The 16,685-nt window shown below is 30.0% G+C and overlaps 1 protein-coding gene across 1 annotated transcript; it reads right to left on the bottom strand.

Moving 5' to 3' along the window:
- Positions 1 to 1,379: 1,379 nt before the first annotated feature.
- Positions 1,380 to 8,898, bottom strand: LOC141297989 (catechol O-methyltransferase domain-containing protein 1-like). The gene is made up of 7 exons (XM_073828479.1): positions 8,764 to 8,898; positions 7,125 to 7,255; positions 6,144 to 6,249; positions 5,951 to 6,069; positions 4,194 to 4,248; positions 2,130 to 2,263; positions 1,380 to 1,724 (listed from the first exon to the last, which is right to left on the bottom strand). The coding sequence occupies exons 1-7, from the start codon at positions 8,843 to 8,845 to the stop codon at positions 1,572 to 1,574; spliced, it is 780 nt and encodes a 259-aa protein (XP_073684580.1). The 5' UTR covers positions 8,846 to 8,898; the 3' UTR covers positions 1,380 to 1,571.
- Between the last annotated feature and the right edge of the window lie 7,787 nt (positions 8,899 to 16,685).

Raw genomic sequence — 16,685 nt, 5'->3', positions numbered from 1 at the left:
TTAAAATGATAAAATAATTGATAATAATAATTTTATATTATTATTCCAACGACAGTAATATTGGAAAACAATTCTGTAAAGTAAATAAAAATTAGTATTTCACCAGTATGTTATTTTATCTTATTCTACAGTAGGGGAATTACAATACTTTTGTTGTAATTTCTACACTTGCAAGCAGGGCCCATTTTATTCATGATACAAATGAAATTTTTGGGTGATTTGAGAGAATTTACCAGCCATAAATATTTTTTTTTCTGGCAATGAAACTGTTTTTGCAGTTGCTGCTACTACAACTAAACATTTTTTAATAAAAAATAATAATAAATTGAAAATTAGAACTAAACACTGCATTTTAATCATGATACAAAAAAGATGGTACACACATGTTCGCATGAGCAGTTTTTTTTTTATTTTATTTAAATTTGGTCTGACTTCAGCATTGTGAAATTATTTGTTATTTTTTAATATATTTATAAAAATGTCATACTGTGTTTTCATCATAAAATGCTGTAAAATAACTGTTGCAGTGCTGCAAAACTATTTACTTTTCTTGTTGTGGTAAAAAGTTATGTACAGTAAAAAAATTCCTAGATTTAGTCATTATAAATAATTGCAACTGCATTTAAAAATATATATATTTTGACACGAAAATTCAAATATTTTTCTGTAGTCTGCTGTTCTGAGAAATTATATTTTTCTCATATTCGAAAATTAATCCTTCCTTCATGAGGAATTTATCACTCCCGAAATTTTGCTTCTTGTACCTATACAGCCGTTAGCAGGACGAAAAACAAAACTTTTATTCAAATTCTAAACGGATTATATGTAGCCTTGGAGTGCGCAATAGCCCTTCCTTGATAATCACTAAAAACGTGTCGCTTCAGTTAATCGCAAAAGTCCCTTTATAATCAATGAACCGCTTATTTACAGTGAGAGGACTGGCAAGTGTACAGGGAAAAAAATCTGGTGTTTAGTGGTGAGTGAATTCAGGACGCAATGTCCAATCACAGGCGTTCTAGATCAACAGAAATGTCTGTGATTGGCTACATTGCTCAGCGCTACGAAAACAATTTGTCTTTTGGCGATTTCCAGAGCACAAACACAAATACGCCCTGGAGCTTTTACCAAATCTGTTTAGCCAATATCTTATATTATTACAGTTTTAACTGAGGGTGCTTTTGACTGCGTGAGAAAATGGATGTGTGGCGTGAGAGCGTGTGAAAAGTGTAAATTGCGTGAGTCTCACGCTGAATGCGTGAGAGTTGGCAGCCCTGTAAAAATGATTACTTCCCGACAGAGTATTTAATTCACTGTTCTATTTCTCCTTGCTTTGACTTACAGAATCCAGACACTCAAAACGTTTATTAAAATATTTCATATTTCAGTGCAGTAACTTTCTTTATTGAAAACTGTTATACCACAAATACGTATTTAAAACATATTTTCAGAAACATAATCAATACTTGGCACCATGAACAATTGATTACAAAACTTTCAATTATAACAATGCATATTCTCAATTGAACAGCCTAAATGAATGATCGCTGTTATGGTGGTATATCAATATAATGTCAGATTTTAAATGCTAATGTAAGCCCGTCGCCTACTGTTAGCATGCTCAGTTGGATTCTGACGTCTCGATGGAGCTTCTTGTTCAGATTATCGATGCTGATGGTGTCGATGTCGCCTTCTGCTGGGTTCACCACTTTACCGCTCCACAGAACCTTAGGTTAGATATTTGATTGGGAAGAAATTAATGCTTTCATTCATTAAGGAGGCATGAAATTGATCAAAAGTGACTGAAAATACCTTACAAAAGATTTAAATTTTAAATAAATGCTGTTCTTTTGAACTTTCTATTCATCTGTGATAATCAGAAATGTTTCTTGAGCAGCAAACCAGCATAGAATGATTTCTGAAGGATCATGTGACACTGAAGACTGGAGTAATGAGCAAAAAATATCAGCTTTGATCACAGGAATAAATTACACGGTACTGTATATTCATATAGAAAACAGCTGTTTTAAATTATAATAATATTTCATAATTTTACTGCTTTTTTGATCAAATAAATGCAGCCTTGATGAGCTGAAATGAGTTAAATGAAGAAAGATATTATATGAACTCACATTATCTATAGCGATTATTCCGCCTTTTCTGACCAGCTGCAGGGATTTCTCATAGTAGCTGTCGTAGTTGACTTTGTCAGCATCAATGAAGACAAAATCAAACGTCTCTGCTTCACCAGCGGCCAGAAGCTCATCTAATAACACACAACACACACATTAGACGAACATTATAAGGCAGGTTGTCTTATATTTTCTGCTCCGATTATTTTGGTTTGAGGTCGTTCATGTGTGTAAAACACACTGACATGTGCATCGTAACATCCTCAACAAATTTCACATTTAATATGAATTAATATGAATATGAAAAATCTTAAAAATCTTTTGACTTCAAAGCAGATGAGACCTAATGGACAATATATTTTAAACTTTTTTTTTGTTTTTTTTGTGTGTTTTTTTGTTATTGTTAACTAAAACTAAAACTAAGACCATAAAAAAAAACATTGTCATAATTTAAAATATAATAAACATTGACAAATAAATTATTGGAGATTTTCATTTTCATTTAACTTGATGTACTTAAATAACTTAAATTAAAAAAAAAAAAAGTATTATATATTTATAGTGAATATGCAGTAAATATTACTAGTAAAAAATTAATTACAGTAAAAATGCACTTCATAACTTTATCTGAAAAATAAAAAAAATATTGAAGAAATGTAAACTAACTATTTCAGCTAGTTGCCAAGCCAGTATTTCTCATTTTTATTTAACTTGATGTACTAAAATAAAAATAAAAAAAATATATACATTTACATATAAATACATATATTTATAATAAATATAATGGTAAAATCAGTATAGTTAATTTTTGACTACAGTAAATATGCAGTAAATATTACTAGTAAAAAATTTATTACAGTAGAAATGCACTTTATTTTTTATCTAAAAAATAAATAAAATATAATAAAATATTGGAGAAAAAGTAAACTTATTTCATTTCAGCTAGTTGCCAAGCAAGTATTTCTTATTTTTATTTAACTTGATGTACTAAAATAACTTAAATAAATGAACTAAAAATGTATTATATATGTATAATAAATATAATAGTAAAATCAATATAGTTGAAAATTTTGACTACAGTAAATTTTAGTAGTAAAAAATTTACAATAAAAATGCTTCATAAAAAAATAATCTAATATATATATATATATATATATATATATATATATTAGGGAAAAAAGTAAACTTATTTTATTTTATGTAATTTTAACTTATGTAATTTTAATTACAGCAAATTTAATTAAGCAAATTTTAATTACAGTGAATTTGCACTTCATAACTTATATGATAAATTTAAAAAACCTAAACCTATTTTCTTTAACTGAAAAAATAAATAAATAAATAAAAATAAATAAATAAATAAATAAATATATAAAAAAATAAAAAAATAAATATCTCATTATCATCATTACATATATATGTAAATCATTACACTGGAAATGCACTTTTTAACTTTGTCTAAAAGAAAAATTATAATAAAATATTGGAATAATTTAAACTTATTTTATTTCAGCTAGTTGCCAAGCCAATATTTCTCAATTTCATTTAACTTGATGTACTTAAATAAAAATGGTTAAATAAAAAATGTATATAGAAAAAAATGCATAAATATATATAACATAAAATAAAATAATGAAATAAAAATTTAATATAGTTTTATGTATTTATAATTTATACTTGAAAGGACTAGAGTAAGGACTACAGTAAATCTGCAGTAAATATTAGCTGTAAAAAAAAATATGCACGTCATAACTTTGTCTAAAAATATATAAAATATTTTTAAAAATGTAGTTGCCAAGCTAATATTTCTCATTTTCATTTAACTTGATGTACTAAAATAACAAAAAAACCCTAATATTATTGACAAACACGCAACAAATTTGTCAACTACAAAAAAAAAATATATATATATATTTATATATTAATATAGTAGTATCTTAGTGATACTACCTTATTTTTTTGTGTCAGACATGAGGAGGAAAAAAACAAAAACAGATGTGATTGTAGTCTAAAGGTTATGTGGATATAAATAAGTACACAGTGCTTGAAAAATCCAGATCTTACCAAGAGTTTGCAGCGCTGGCTTCAGACGCACATCTATTTTGTGCTCAACGCAGGCCTAAGAAAATTTCAGAACAACAGACAGATTGTTAAATACTTGATTATAATATTTACATAATGTCGAATCCACTAGGAATAATATATGTTCATTCATATAACAACGTAATGCAGTCTAGACAGTGATTCATTATATGAATATTAATTAACCTTGTTATTCATTTACTATGTTAAAAGTCACTTATAGGTTTAAATATTAACCCACATAAAGGCAGCGGTGAAGGTTTATGGTCTCTGATAAAAGACAGACTAATACACAATCCATTATTAAACTATTTACACTACCGCTCAAAAGTTTGGGATCAGTAAGATTTTGAAGTTTCTTATGCTAATCAAAATTCTATTTTGAAAAAATACAGAAAAAAAGTAATATTATGAAATATTATTGCAATTCAAAATAACATTTTTTTTTATTTTAACATACTTTGAATTTTCAGCATCATTACTCCAGTCTTCAGTGTCACATGATCCTTCAGAAATCATTCTAATATACTGATTTATTACTTTTATTGTCAATGCTGGAAACAGTTATGATGCTTAATATTTTTTGGGAACCTGTGATACTTTTTTCAGGATTCTTTGATAAATAAAAAGTTAAACAGAACAGCATTTATTTAAAATAGAAGTCTTTACTATCACTTTTTATTATTTTAACACATCCTTGCTGAATAAAAGTATTAATTTCTTACAAAGAGAGAAAGAAAGAAAAATGTACCGACCCCAAACGAGGTGTTTATTGTTACAAAAGTTTTCTATTTTAAATAAATGCTGTTCTTTTTAACATTTTATTTATCAAAGAAGGATCATGTGACACTGAAGACTAGTAATGATGCTGAAAATTCAGCTTTGCATCACAGAAATAAATTATATTTTAAAGTATATTAAAATAGAAAACCACTGCTTTAAATTGCATTAACATTTTACAATACTACAGATATTTTTCTGTATTTTTAATTAAATGAACACAGCCTTGATGAGCAGAAAAGTTTCCTTTCGAAAGCATTAAAAATCTTACTGATCCCAAACTTTTGAGCAGCTGTGTATGTAAAGAACAGTTCAATCCAGGTTTTAACCCAGAACAATCCAGGTCTCCACTTCCTACATGAAAATTTGGACTACAGTAGATATGCCTAAAAAAATGTTAATTTTTTTTTATTACTTTCATTTTCAACGTTGGAAACATTTGTGCTGCTTAATATTTTTTTTGTAACCTGTGATACTTTTTTTCAGGATTCTTTGATGAATAAAAAGTTAAAAAGAACAGCATTCATTCAAAAGCTAAGACTTTACTATCACTTTTTATCAATTTAACACATCCTTGCTGAATAAAAGTATTAATCATGTGACACTGAGTCAAGACTGGAGTAATGATGCTGAAAATTCAGCTTTGCATCACAGGAATAAATTATATTTTAAAGTATATTAAAATAGAAAACCACTATTTTAAATTGCATTAACATTTTACGATATTACAGTTATTTTTCTGTATTTTTAATTAAATGAACACAGCCTTGATGAGCAGAAAAGTCTCCTTTCAAAAGCATTCAAAATCTTACTGATCCCAAACTTTTGAGTAGCAGTGTATGTGGAAAAACAGTTTAATCCAGGTCTTAATCCAGAAAAAGTTGCTTCATGCACAATAGGACCAGAAATGAGCATAAATAGGGATGTAAATAGTTTCATGTGACTCATATATATCTCACCAGTTTCCAGAAAGGTCTGCCGATGTTGATGTATTCGTCACTAATGTCACACGCGATCAGTTTCCCGTCTTCAGGAAGGGTGAGAGCGATACTCAGCGCGTTATATCCCGTATAAACACCTGAACACACACAGATTGCTCAGACATGTCGAGTGCAGTAAGCTAAACAAATATTCTGTCAAACAGTCACGTACCAATTTCAATGGCCTTCTTGACTTTGATTAAACTGGCTAAGTTTGCCATGAACTGCGATTGCTCACAGGCCACCATGATCATCCTCAACTCATGCTCCATGGTTTTCTAGAGATGAAAACACTCTGATTAGAAATTAATAAACACAATTAATGAAATTGAGCTTGATAAATACATTTACTGTATGAATGTGTCAATCTGTTATTATATATGCATTAGTAGTGACAGTGTTGGGGGTAACGCATTACAAGTAACACAAGTTGCGTAATAATATTACTTTTTACAAGTAACTAGTAAAGTAACGCATTACTTTTTAATTGACAAGAAAATACCAGTTACTTTTTGCCTGCATTTATTGATTAAAAGTTCTCCTGTCCCCATGTTGAGAGAAATTGTGAGTAAGATGTTACCTTAGGTCTAGAATAAATGTGAACATGCATTTATTCATCTCACTCACTAAAAAAACAGATACAGTGTTCCTCAAAATGACCAAAACCAGCGAAAATCAATGCAAACCCGTTATGTTAAATAATACAAATATCCTTTATGTATTTAATCCAATTTTATTAACCTTCGATGATCCAATTCATCCATACTAATAAGCAAAAATGACTCAAGATAATCTAACATTTGTTTTCCTTTTTTTATTGCTGAAGAGTTGATTTTTTCTTCTGCGGTCTACTGTACAGACGTCAATCTACTTTTCTCTAAACCTTAGGCTTTTGGAGTAAAAAAGCTTTTACATTTGACAAAAATAAACTTTTTATATTAAAAACAAAGAACCAAGCCCTGCCCAGATTTAAAAAGTAACGCAAAAGTAACGTAACGCATTACTTTCCATAAAAAGTAACTAAGTAACATAATTAGTTACTTTTTTAGGGAGTAACTCAATATTGTAATTCTTTACTTTTAAAAGTAACTTTCCCCAACACTGAATAGTGATTAGTGTTCACATTAAAGCTATTATGAACAGAAATACATACCTCGCGTAGTTTTTTCAGGGCTGGATGTTCCCTCAGAGAGTGATTGAGGAGGTACTGCATCACTGGATCACCTTTTCTTCCCACGTGACTTTTACCCGTCGACATTCTGAACAACTTAGACTTGCGTTTGCCTTTAGAAAGAAGAAATCAGAAAAAATAATATAAATTTTGGGTGTACTGTGTGTTATTTATACTAGTGTAAATGTATTATAATTTATAATTGATTTATTACAACAATTAATCTTCTTACTGCAGGTGGGAATTCATGCAATTTTATTAGTATTATTTATTTACATTTTTTATTAAGTGTTTTTTAAATTGATGTTTATCATTTATGTGCAATCTCAACCTAAAATAAGCAGTTTAACTTTACTAAATATTTACATTTCACATAACACTAATACTATTTTTATTATCATTGTAATTATTTATAAAAGTCAATTTTTTAAACTGTCATGTATACCTCAATATATATATATATATATATATATATATATATATATATATATATATATATAAACGCTTAATATTAATAAATTGTAATATACATTTATTAATGTATATTATTTATGTGCAATTTCAACATAAAATAAGCAGTTTAGTTTTACTAAAACTTTAAATTTCACATGAAACTAATACTATTTTTATTAATATTATTATTTATTTAATTAAGATTGATGTGTATATATATATTTTTAACACATAATATTAATGTTTTTGCTGTTTATTAGTATTATTTATTTACACTTTTTATTAATTGTAGTAAATTAATGTTTATTATTTATTCACAATTTCAACAAAATAAGCAGTTTAATTTTCAGAAAACTTTAAATTTCACATGAAACAATACTATTTGTATTATTAATCATTTACATTCTATCTATTTGCAATGTCAACATAAAATAAGATTTGTATATTCATAAGCAGTTTTCACTGACACACCTGTAGATTTTTTAAAATACATATTTTAATATTTAATATTAATATTTTTAACACTTTAACATTAATTGATTTGCTATTTTTTAATTAATATTTATTTACACTTTATAAATTGTTTTTAATTGTTTATTATTTATTTGCAATTTCAATATAAAATAAGCAGTTTAATTTTTGTAACTAAACTTAATTTCATTTAATCTAATTTCATTTAATGAAATAAATACTATTTTTATTATTATTTATCTATTTGTAATGTCAACATAAATTAGATTTAAATAAATAATTCAATATATTTTAAACAATTAAAATTAATGTATTTGCTGTTTCAACCGCAACTGTATTTTCTGCAAATTTATTTTCACAAAAAACGAGTTTCTTGCTTATAGTTTTAGTACATAATCATAAAATGTAATCATAAAAGGTGTTCTTGGACTTCCAACTGAAGCAGTATATTATTCTTAGTCATATTCTATATATGCTATTTAGGTGGGAACTTGTTAATGTTTTAATGAACCGTTTTACACGAAGTTCACTTTTATTAAACCTAAAATGACACTAATTAACTCACTGTTAAAATTCAAATAGAAATGAATTGTGTGCTGGGTCTTTAATTGCGGCGTGTGTCAAAGTACACAAACTTCCGGAAAGAGCAACGGGTCACTTCCCCTGTATTTCTTGAGGTTCCCGCTATAAAACTTACCCACATAATATCCCGCTATAAAAATCACTCCAAGCGTCGCTGAGCCTACAAACGCCTCTTTGGAGAAGTTATAATACGACATTATTATTCTTATTACTACTATTACCGCTCTTCACCTGAAGGTCTTTACAACTGACAGAGATGAGGCGAGCCAACACACATGAACGCGGTTACCGTAAAACACAGTGTAGGTGCGCATATCGATCCTAGTATGTGATTTCAAGACAATTTATGACATTTCATACTTCCATATTGAAATATTATTTTGTCGATTGTGTTTGCAGTCTGATTCCTTACCAATATGAGCTTTACCACAGTGTATTCGACTATGATTTGCGGTAAATAGTCGTTATGACTAAAAAAAGTTCAAGTTTTGTATTAAAACGTTGTTTATTTGTATGTGTTTTGACCAAAACCTCGTGAGACAAGACTGATTTAAAGATTTAGACATTTCTGTATCTTCAGGCGAGACACTGCAGGTGAATAGGGTAAAACTAATAGTTTTTTTGTATTACAAGTTTTCTAAATTGTTAGGTTTAAATATGCAAATAACCATTATTTAATGAAATATGCGCTAATTTGCATACATTTCTAGTACAAAGATCTAAACACTAGATGAAGTCCGTTTCAAAATTCTTGTTTAATATATTTTTGACTTTTGTGTATCTCACTTTGTCACTCTATAATTAAAAAATACTTAGAACAGATAGAAAACAATATATTTGTGTATTTTTTAAGGAATATAATGTTATATATATACTCAAGCAAATTATATATGAATACAGGAATAAAAATGTCAAGTTTGGTGTGTAAGTGCTACTGAAATGGAGATTTACGTTAAAATGCTTTGTAGTTGAAATCTGACACAAATAGATAAAGTGCTATAAAAGAAACACTTAACGGTGTTTTTTGGATGTTTTCTTTCCACTAATCTAAAAAACACTTTGTGAAGCCCAAAATTTCAAACCTGACAGGTGCATTAAAAAACAGCGTTAAGTAAATTTTTAAGGTTGCGTTGCGCTTAAACTCGGAGAATTACGGCACGTTCGACATCCAGATCACATGACTTATAGCTGTTTGCTTTACACATGAAGACTTTATATTTATTATTTGACTTTGTGTTTAAAACGTCTGTGTGAGATTGTGTGAGATTAATTTAACTCCTTATTATTGTTTTTCTTTTAATTACGAGATCTTAAACGTCTATTCTATTCTGTATCCAGGCTTGCACATAAACGAATAAAACAATACTGATAATGCGCCTTTTACAGTTCGTAAAACTCTGTAAATCTTATCCGCGTTACAGAATTGAATGTATACGATTGTTAATGCAATAATCCGAGTTCATTATTTGCCACATACATGACTGCATTAACAAATCAGCGATAATATGCATGTTGTATAACTTGTATTGAATGTATAACTCTAGTAGAGGCAAAGCTGTAACTTACTGTTAGTCGTGTTATTAGTCGTGTTGCGTGGCTTCTTCTCTCTTGATGCTGTCGCTGCTGTTCTCTTTCTTGAGTAAAATGGCTTCAGTTTAGGGGTGGAGATTGTCAGATTAATGAATACTAGATTTGATCCAATAGTCACTTTGTTTGAGAGCAATGTTTAGAGTCAGGTTTTTCCATGAAAGCAAACAAGTGTTTAGCAGACTTAATTATTTTTTTTCTTATTTTAATTAATACGTTATTAATTTTTTTTTTAGAATTGTATTATATATTTTTACATTTTTTACAAATGCTTATTTTTATGTGTGTGTGTGCGTGTATTTATTTATTTTTTGTAATTGCTATTTTTTAATCTTATCTTTAATTTACCAAATAGTAATTTACTATATAATTTACTGTAAAATGTAATTTTATCTACTTATATATATAATTAATAATAAATTAAATTATTTTAGAATTTGATTGCATTTTAACATTTTAAAAGCATGTTTATGTGTGTATGTTTATAATTATTTATAATTATTATTACTAATCTTATCTTTAATTTACTAAATAGTAATTTACTATTACTATTTTTAATAATATATAAAACTAAATTAAAAAAATGTAATTTTATCTGCTTACATATAATTACTACATTAAATTATTTTTAGAATTTGATTACATTTGTTTATTTGTGTGTGTGTGTGTATAGTTTTTTTATAATTATTGTAATTATTATTATTTAATTTAGATATTTTTTGGTGTAAAATTTTTTGTCATTTATTTGGAACTAATACTATTTTTAATGAAGTAAAAAAAATATTTTAAAACATTAAATGTAATTTTATATATTCATATATAATGGATAATAAATTATAAAATTATTTTTTAGAATTTGATGACATTTTTACAGTTTAAAACTATTGTTTATGTGTATGTATATTTTTTATAATTATTGTAATTATTATTATTAATGTTATCTTTAATTTAGATATTTTTGATGTTTTAATTTGTTGTAATTTCTGTATTGCTAATACTATTTTTGATATAAAATTAAAAATTATTTGTAAAAATTAAATGTAATTGAAAATAAATTATTATTATTTTTTATTGAATCACATATTTTTACATTTTAAAATGATGCTTATGTGTGTTTTTTATAATTATTGTAATTATTATTATTAATGTTTAATTTAGATATTTTTCAAGGTTTAATTTGTTGTCATTAATGTAGAACTAATACTTTTTAATAAAATAAAAAAATATTTTTAAAAATGTAATTTTATATATTTATATATAATTGTTAAATTATTAAATAATTTTTAGAATTCTTTGTCTATATATTTTTTATAATTATTATTATTTATCTTATCTGTAATTTAGATATTTTTAGATGTTTAATTTGTTTTAATTTATATAGGACTGTTACCATTTTTAATAATATGAAATTAAAAATTATTTTAAAAATCATGTAATTTTATCTGTTTATATATAATTAGCAATAAATTCTTACATTATTTTTTTAATTTGATTACATATTTTTACATCTTAAAATTATTATTTTTATGTGATATGTATTTTTATAATTAATGTGATTAATATTATTAATCTTATCATTAATGTGTAGGACTTGCTATTTTTAATAATATGTAAAATTTAAAATTATTATTTTTTACTTGATTACATTTTTTACATTTCAAAATATCTTTTTAAAATTTTAAAATGGATTATCTTTAGATATTTTTCTATTTTTAATTTATTGTCATTTATGTAGGACTATTACTATTTTTAATAATATGTAAATTTAAAAATTTACTTTTTAATTAAATGTAATTTTAAAGTAAATTAAATGTAACATTACACTTGTACAGAGTTCTTTTGCAATGTCATTGTTTGGAGAGGCTGTAATTCATGAAATGCATCAGCAGGTGGCGTAATAAACGCTGTAATAAACGTGGTTGAAGCACATTCTGCAGGTCATGATGACTTGCAGGAGTTTGTTTTTTCAGAAATAAATTACCCAAGGCAGAAGTTAAGCACACATAATCCATAATGCAGTTTTATTTTCATTATAAATTAGTGTGCACTCAAACTTGATTTTGTAGAATGTTTCATTTCCAAAGTGCGCTGTCTGAAACGTTAGATTCAAGAAATGTAGAGCTGTTTAAAGCAAATATATCTGGATATAGAGCCTTTTTTCTTGATTTTTTTGACAGTTGTTGGCTTTATTCTGCAGGAAAAGTGTCATGTTGTGTTGATGCAGAAGCAAAGCCTAAAACCTAAACTTAACTCAGACTGTAATGCTATTCTGATTGCTGATAAACACTGATATTTACATCAGAAAATGGAAAAATAGTTTGTAATGAGCATTTATAATATTACAAACTATATTTTTCATTATATCTTAATTATAAAAAACAATTCTAAACTATAAAATGTAAAAATAGTTTGCAAAAATAGCACTTATAATATGACAAAATATATTTTTCATTGTATATCAGTTAAAATATTTCAAATAAAAAATATTTTTTAATAAATGCTGTTCTTTTGAACTTCATCAGAGAATCTTGATACAAATACATTGAGCATTAACAAATTGGCTAGTAATGGCTGCAGAAAATTCAGCTTTGTATCACAGGGATAAATTACATTTTACAATACATTTAAATAAATAGTTATTATAAATTGTAGTAATATTTTACAGTATTACAGTTTTTAATGCATTTTTAATCAGACAAATGCAGCGTTGCTGAGCAGAAAATAAACCTTAACAACAATTGTAAGCTATAAAATGCAAAAATAGTAAGCAAAAATAGCACTATAATATTACAAAGTATATTTTTAATTTTATTTCAATTATAATAAGTAAATGCTGTTCTTCTAAACTTTATTCATCAAAGAATCATGGAAAATAAAATGTACATTTAGCATAATGGCTGCTGAAAATTCAGCATTGTATCTCAGGAATAAATTACATTTTTACAATATATTCAAATAAAAAGCAGCTATTATAAATTGTAATAATATTTCACAATTTTACTGTTTTTCATGTATTTTTAATCAAATAAATGCAGCGTTGCTGAGCAGAAAATAAACCTTATCACCAATTATAAAGTATACAATGCAAAAATACCACTTATAATATTACAAAATATATTTTTCATTTTACTTAAATTATAATAAATAAATGTCGTTCTTCTGAACTTTATTAATCAAAGTTATGGAAAATAAAATGTACATTTAGCATATTGATTCTAGTAAAAACAATTTTACTGTTTTTCATGTATTTTTAATTAAATAAATGCAGTGTTGCTGAGCAGAAAATACTTATTTAAAAAATAAATAAATATACTTAAAAAAACAAATGCTGTTCTTTTGAACTTTATTTATTAAAGAATCTTGGAAAATAAAATGTAAATATTATTTATTGACTCTAGTAATGGCTGCTGAAAATTTTGTTTTGTATCACAGGAATAAATTACATTTTACAGTATATTGAAATAAAACAGTTATTTTAAATTGTAATAATATTTCACAATCTTACTGTTTTTCGTGTATTTTTAATCAAATAAATGCAGCCTTGCTGAGCAGAAAATATTTTTTATTTAAAAAAAATTTAATAAATGAATATACTTTCTGTATTTTTAATCAGATAAATGCAGAATTACGTTACTGTGAAATTACACAGATTATTTTACACTGCAACAACCCAAAACAGTACTAAAATTGCTTAACAAAAATGTCCCTAAAATTAAACAGAGTCCATTAGTCAGCCACACATCTCAAATTATTAAATTAAACTTTTTAATAAAGTGATTTATTGTAATAACAGTTCATAATATGACTGTATATACAGTATTTTTGATCAAATGCAGCCTAGGTGAGCAGAAGAGACTTCTGTAATGTATTTAGTTCAATCATAGATCATAAAGTATCATGTGACTGACTGAAGGAGCACCTGTTCTTTAGTGTTTGAATGATGATCTGTCAGTCAATCCTCAGGTAATACAGCCGTCATCTGCTCTCTGAAGACAGCGGAGATCAGAAAGCACGATGGGAAGATCTGGAGCGATCGATCACATCTCAGGTTGCCGTTAAAGCGTGTGACGGCATTAATGCCGCAGTTGAGCGCTTGAACGTTTTTATGGACTTTTCCTCTGGATTGACTTCAGAGCGGCGTGTCAGAGTGACTTATGGGCTGAAAGCCGGTCCAGAGCCCAGCTGGCATCCATCAGGCCAATGAAAGCGGTAATTGGGCAGCATTTGAAGGCTGGTATTTGTAATTAAGTCGCTGGAGCCGTGGCTCGGGCCCGTATAAAGGCGGCATTGAGCAGAGGCGTTAAGCTGTTTCTGCTGAGTTTTGCATGTGTGCAACTCAACACCCTCATCAAAGCCTTCCTCTGATCTCAGATCAGGCCTGCTGGATGATTTTCATTCGGAGAATCCGTCTGTTTGTGTTTCTCTGCATGTGCGTCAGCTCTACTCCCGCTGAGATAATGATGCTGCTGATTCACACACATCATGTTTGATAGCAGATTGATTTTGCAGTCGTCAAGTGGACTCTACAGCATTTTTATAACTTAAACACCCCGTCAGATGATAAGCGGAGGCAGAACAGAACACCTTTGTGTATTAAATTAAATTGAATTATTATTCTTTCTGAAGCTCTGCGTAAACGTTTTTTATGATGGGCCCCGAAGGAAAAATTATTAATTGCATGCTGCTCCAAATAAAATTTTGCAATACATTTAATTTGTGTAAAATATTCTGAAGATATTTTTGTAAGTAAAACACATTGGTTAGGTTAACTTTATTACATAAAAAATATTATTAGTAATATTCAATATTTGTTTTATTTTATTAATTTAATTTCAGCTTTATTGTAGTTAAAAATATTCTTAATAGTTTTTTTTTGTGTTTTTTTTTTATTTTTTTTATTACCAAACATTTCTGTTTTTATGTTAATTCGTCTTTTTCCAGTTTAAATATTTTTAGGCTGCATTTCTTATTTTCATTTTATATATATACAGTATATATATATATATATATATATATATATATATATTGTGGCGAGGCGTCTGCCCGCCCCCCTAATTTTCATCACCACCCCGTCCCGTATTCGCCGCCCTTCTCCAGGCTCCCGACGGGAGTGGGTGTGTAGGGGAGAGGAGGGGCGTGTAATTGGCTCGGGCTGGCGGCGTGTGATGGGGACACCTGATGTGAATGAAGCCTCATCACCGCCGCTGTTTAAATACCGAGCGCGCCTCTCCTCGAGAGACCGGTCTCTTTTCCCCCCCCCGTGCATGCACGCTGGTGTCCTCGCGGGTCCAGGAAGGGGTGAAGAGGGAATCCCGCACCGCCAGGAGGAAGAGTCGCCGGACCCGCCGTCCGGTTGAGGTTCGCACCCGAGACGGCCGCGGGCCAGGATGCCGGGCCGTATTCCCCGCTGGAAGCTCCGGACAGCTCAAGAGGGACGAAGCCGCTAGAGATGCCGCCGCCCCTAGCACCCCGGTACAGCGAAGGGAGCGCGTGCGGCCGGCCGGACTCCGCCCCTCTCCTGGACCCTTCCCCTCTGAACACTACCTTCCCGTCACGCTGCCCCAGCACCCGAGGACACCAGATTCCCCTTTTATTTTGGACACTATTTTACTTTATGGACTCACTTTCCCTTATTTTCTGTTTAATAAAAGCCTCTCCGAGGCCTGACGCCACACCCACTGTGTCTGTCGTTTGCCCCTCCCGCCACAGTGGTGGAGAATGCGGGCAAGGCGGGGCTTAGACAGCGCAGTGGGCAACACCTGATGACGTCATCCCCTCTCGCTCGCCAAAGCTCGTGAAGACCCGGACGGGGACGGAGAACGACGGAGACGGCCTCCCAACCGCAAAAGGGGTAAGTGAGGTTTCTTTTAGTCACTTATCCTGCGGTTGGTTGAGGCTGTCGACTAATACCGGTTTTTCTGTCCCTGTTCCGGTGCGCGGCGAGAGGGAGTTGCCTTGGAGAGGAATCCCCGCCCACTCCGACCGCTGGAGCCTGGATGAGGAAGGTAGCACTCCTGCGTGGGCGGCGACCTTAGGACGGGGATGTCGCTTGGGGGGGGGAATGTGGCGAGGCGTCTGCCCGCCCCCTAATTTTCATCACCACCCCGTCCCGTATTCGCCGCCCTTCTCCAGGCTCCCGACGGGAGTGGGTGTGTAGGGGAGAGGAGGGGCGTGTAATTGGCTCGGGCTGGCGGCGTGTGATGGGGACACCTGATGTGAATGAAGCCTCATCACCGCCGCTGTTTAAATACCGAGCGCGCCTCTCCTCGAGAGACCGGTCTCTTTTCCCCCCCCCGTGCATGCACGCTGGTGTCCTCGCGGGTCCAGGAAGGGGGTGAAGAGGGAATCCCGCACCGCCAGGAGGAAGAGTCGCCGGACCCGCCGTCCGGTTGAGGTTCGCACCCGAGACGGCCGCGGGCCAGGATGCCGGGCCGTATTCCCCGCTGGAAG

This window comes from Garra rufa, chromosome 22, assembly GCF_049309525.1.
Source record: "Garra rufa chromosome 22, GarRuf1.0, whole genome shotgun sequence".
Classification (NCBI taxonomy): Eukaryota; Metazoa; Chordata; class Actinopteri; order Cypriniformes; family Cyprinidae; genus Garra; species Garra rufa.
The sequence above is the reverse complement of the archived record's forward strand: the minus strand, read 5'-3'. Positions and strand labels throughout refer to the sequence as shown.

What these genes read in the sequence shown, in the direction of transcription:
- LOC141297989 (XM_073828479.1), bottom strand. Translation starts at nt 8,845, where the DNA reads ATGTCGTATTATAACTTCTCCAAAGAGGCGTTTGTAGGCTCAGCGACG. An exon ending in GCAGACCTTTCTGGAAACTG is followed by an intron (nt 4,249 to 5,950) that starts GTGAGATATATA and finishes AAATTTTCTTAG; the next exon opens with GCCTGCGTTGAGCACAAAAT. An exon ending in GAATAATCGCTATAGATAAT is followed by an intron (nt 1,725 to 2,129) that starts GTGAGTTCATAT and finishes ATCTAACCTAAG; the next exon opens with GTTCTGTGGAGCGGTAAAGT.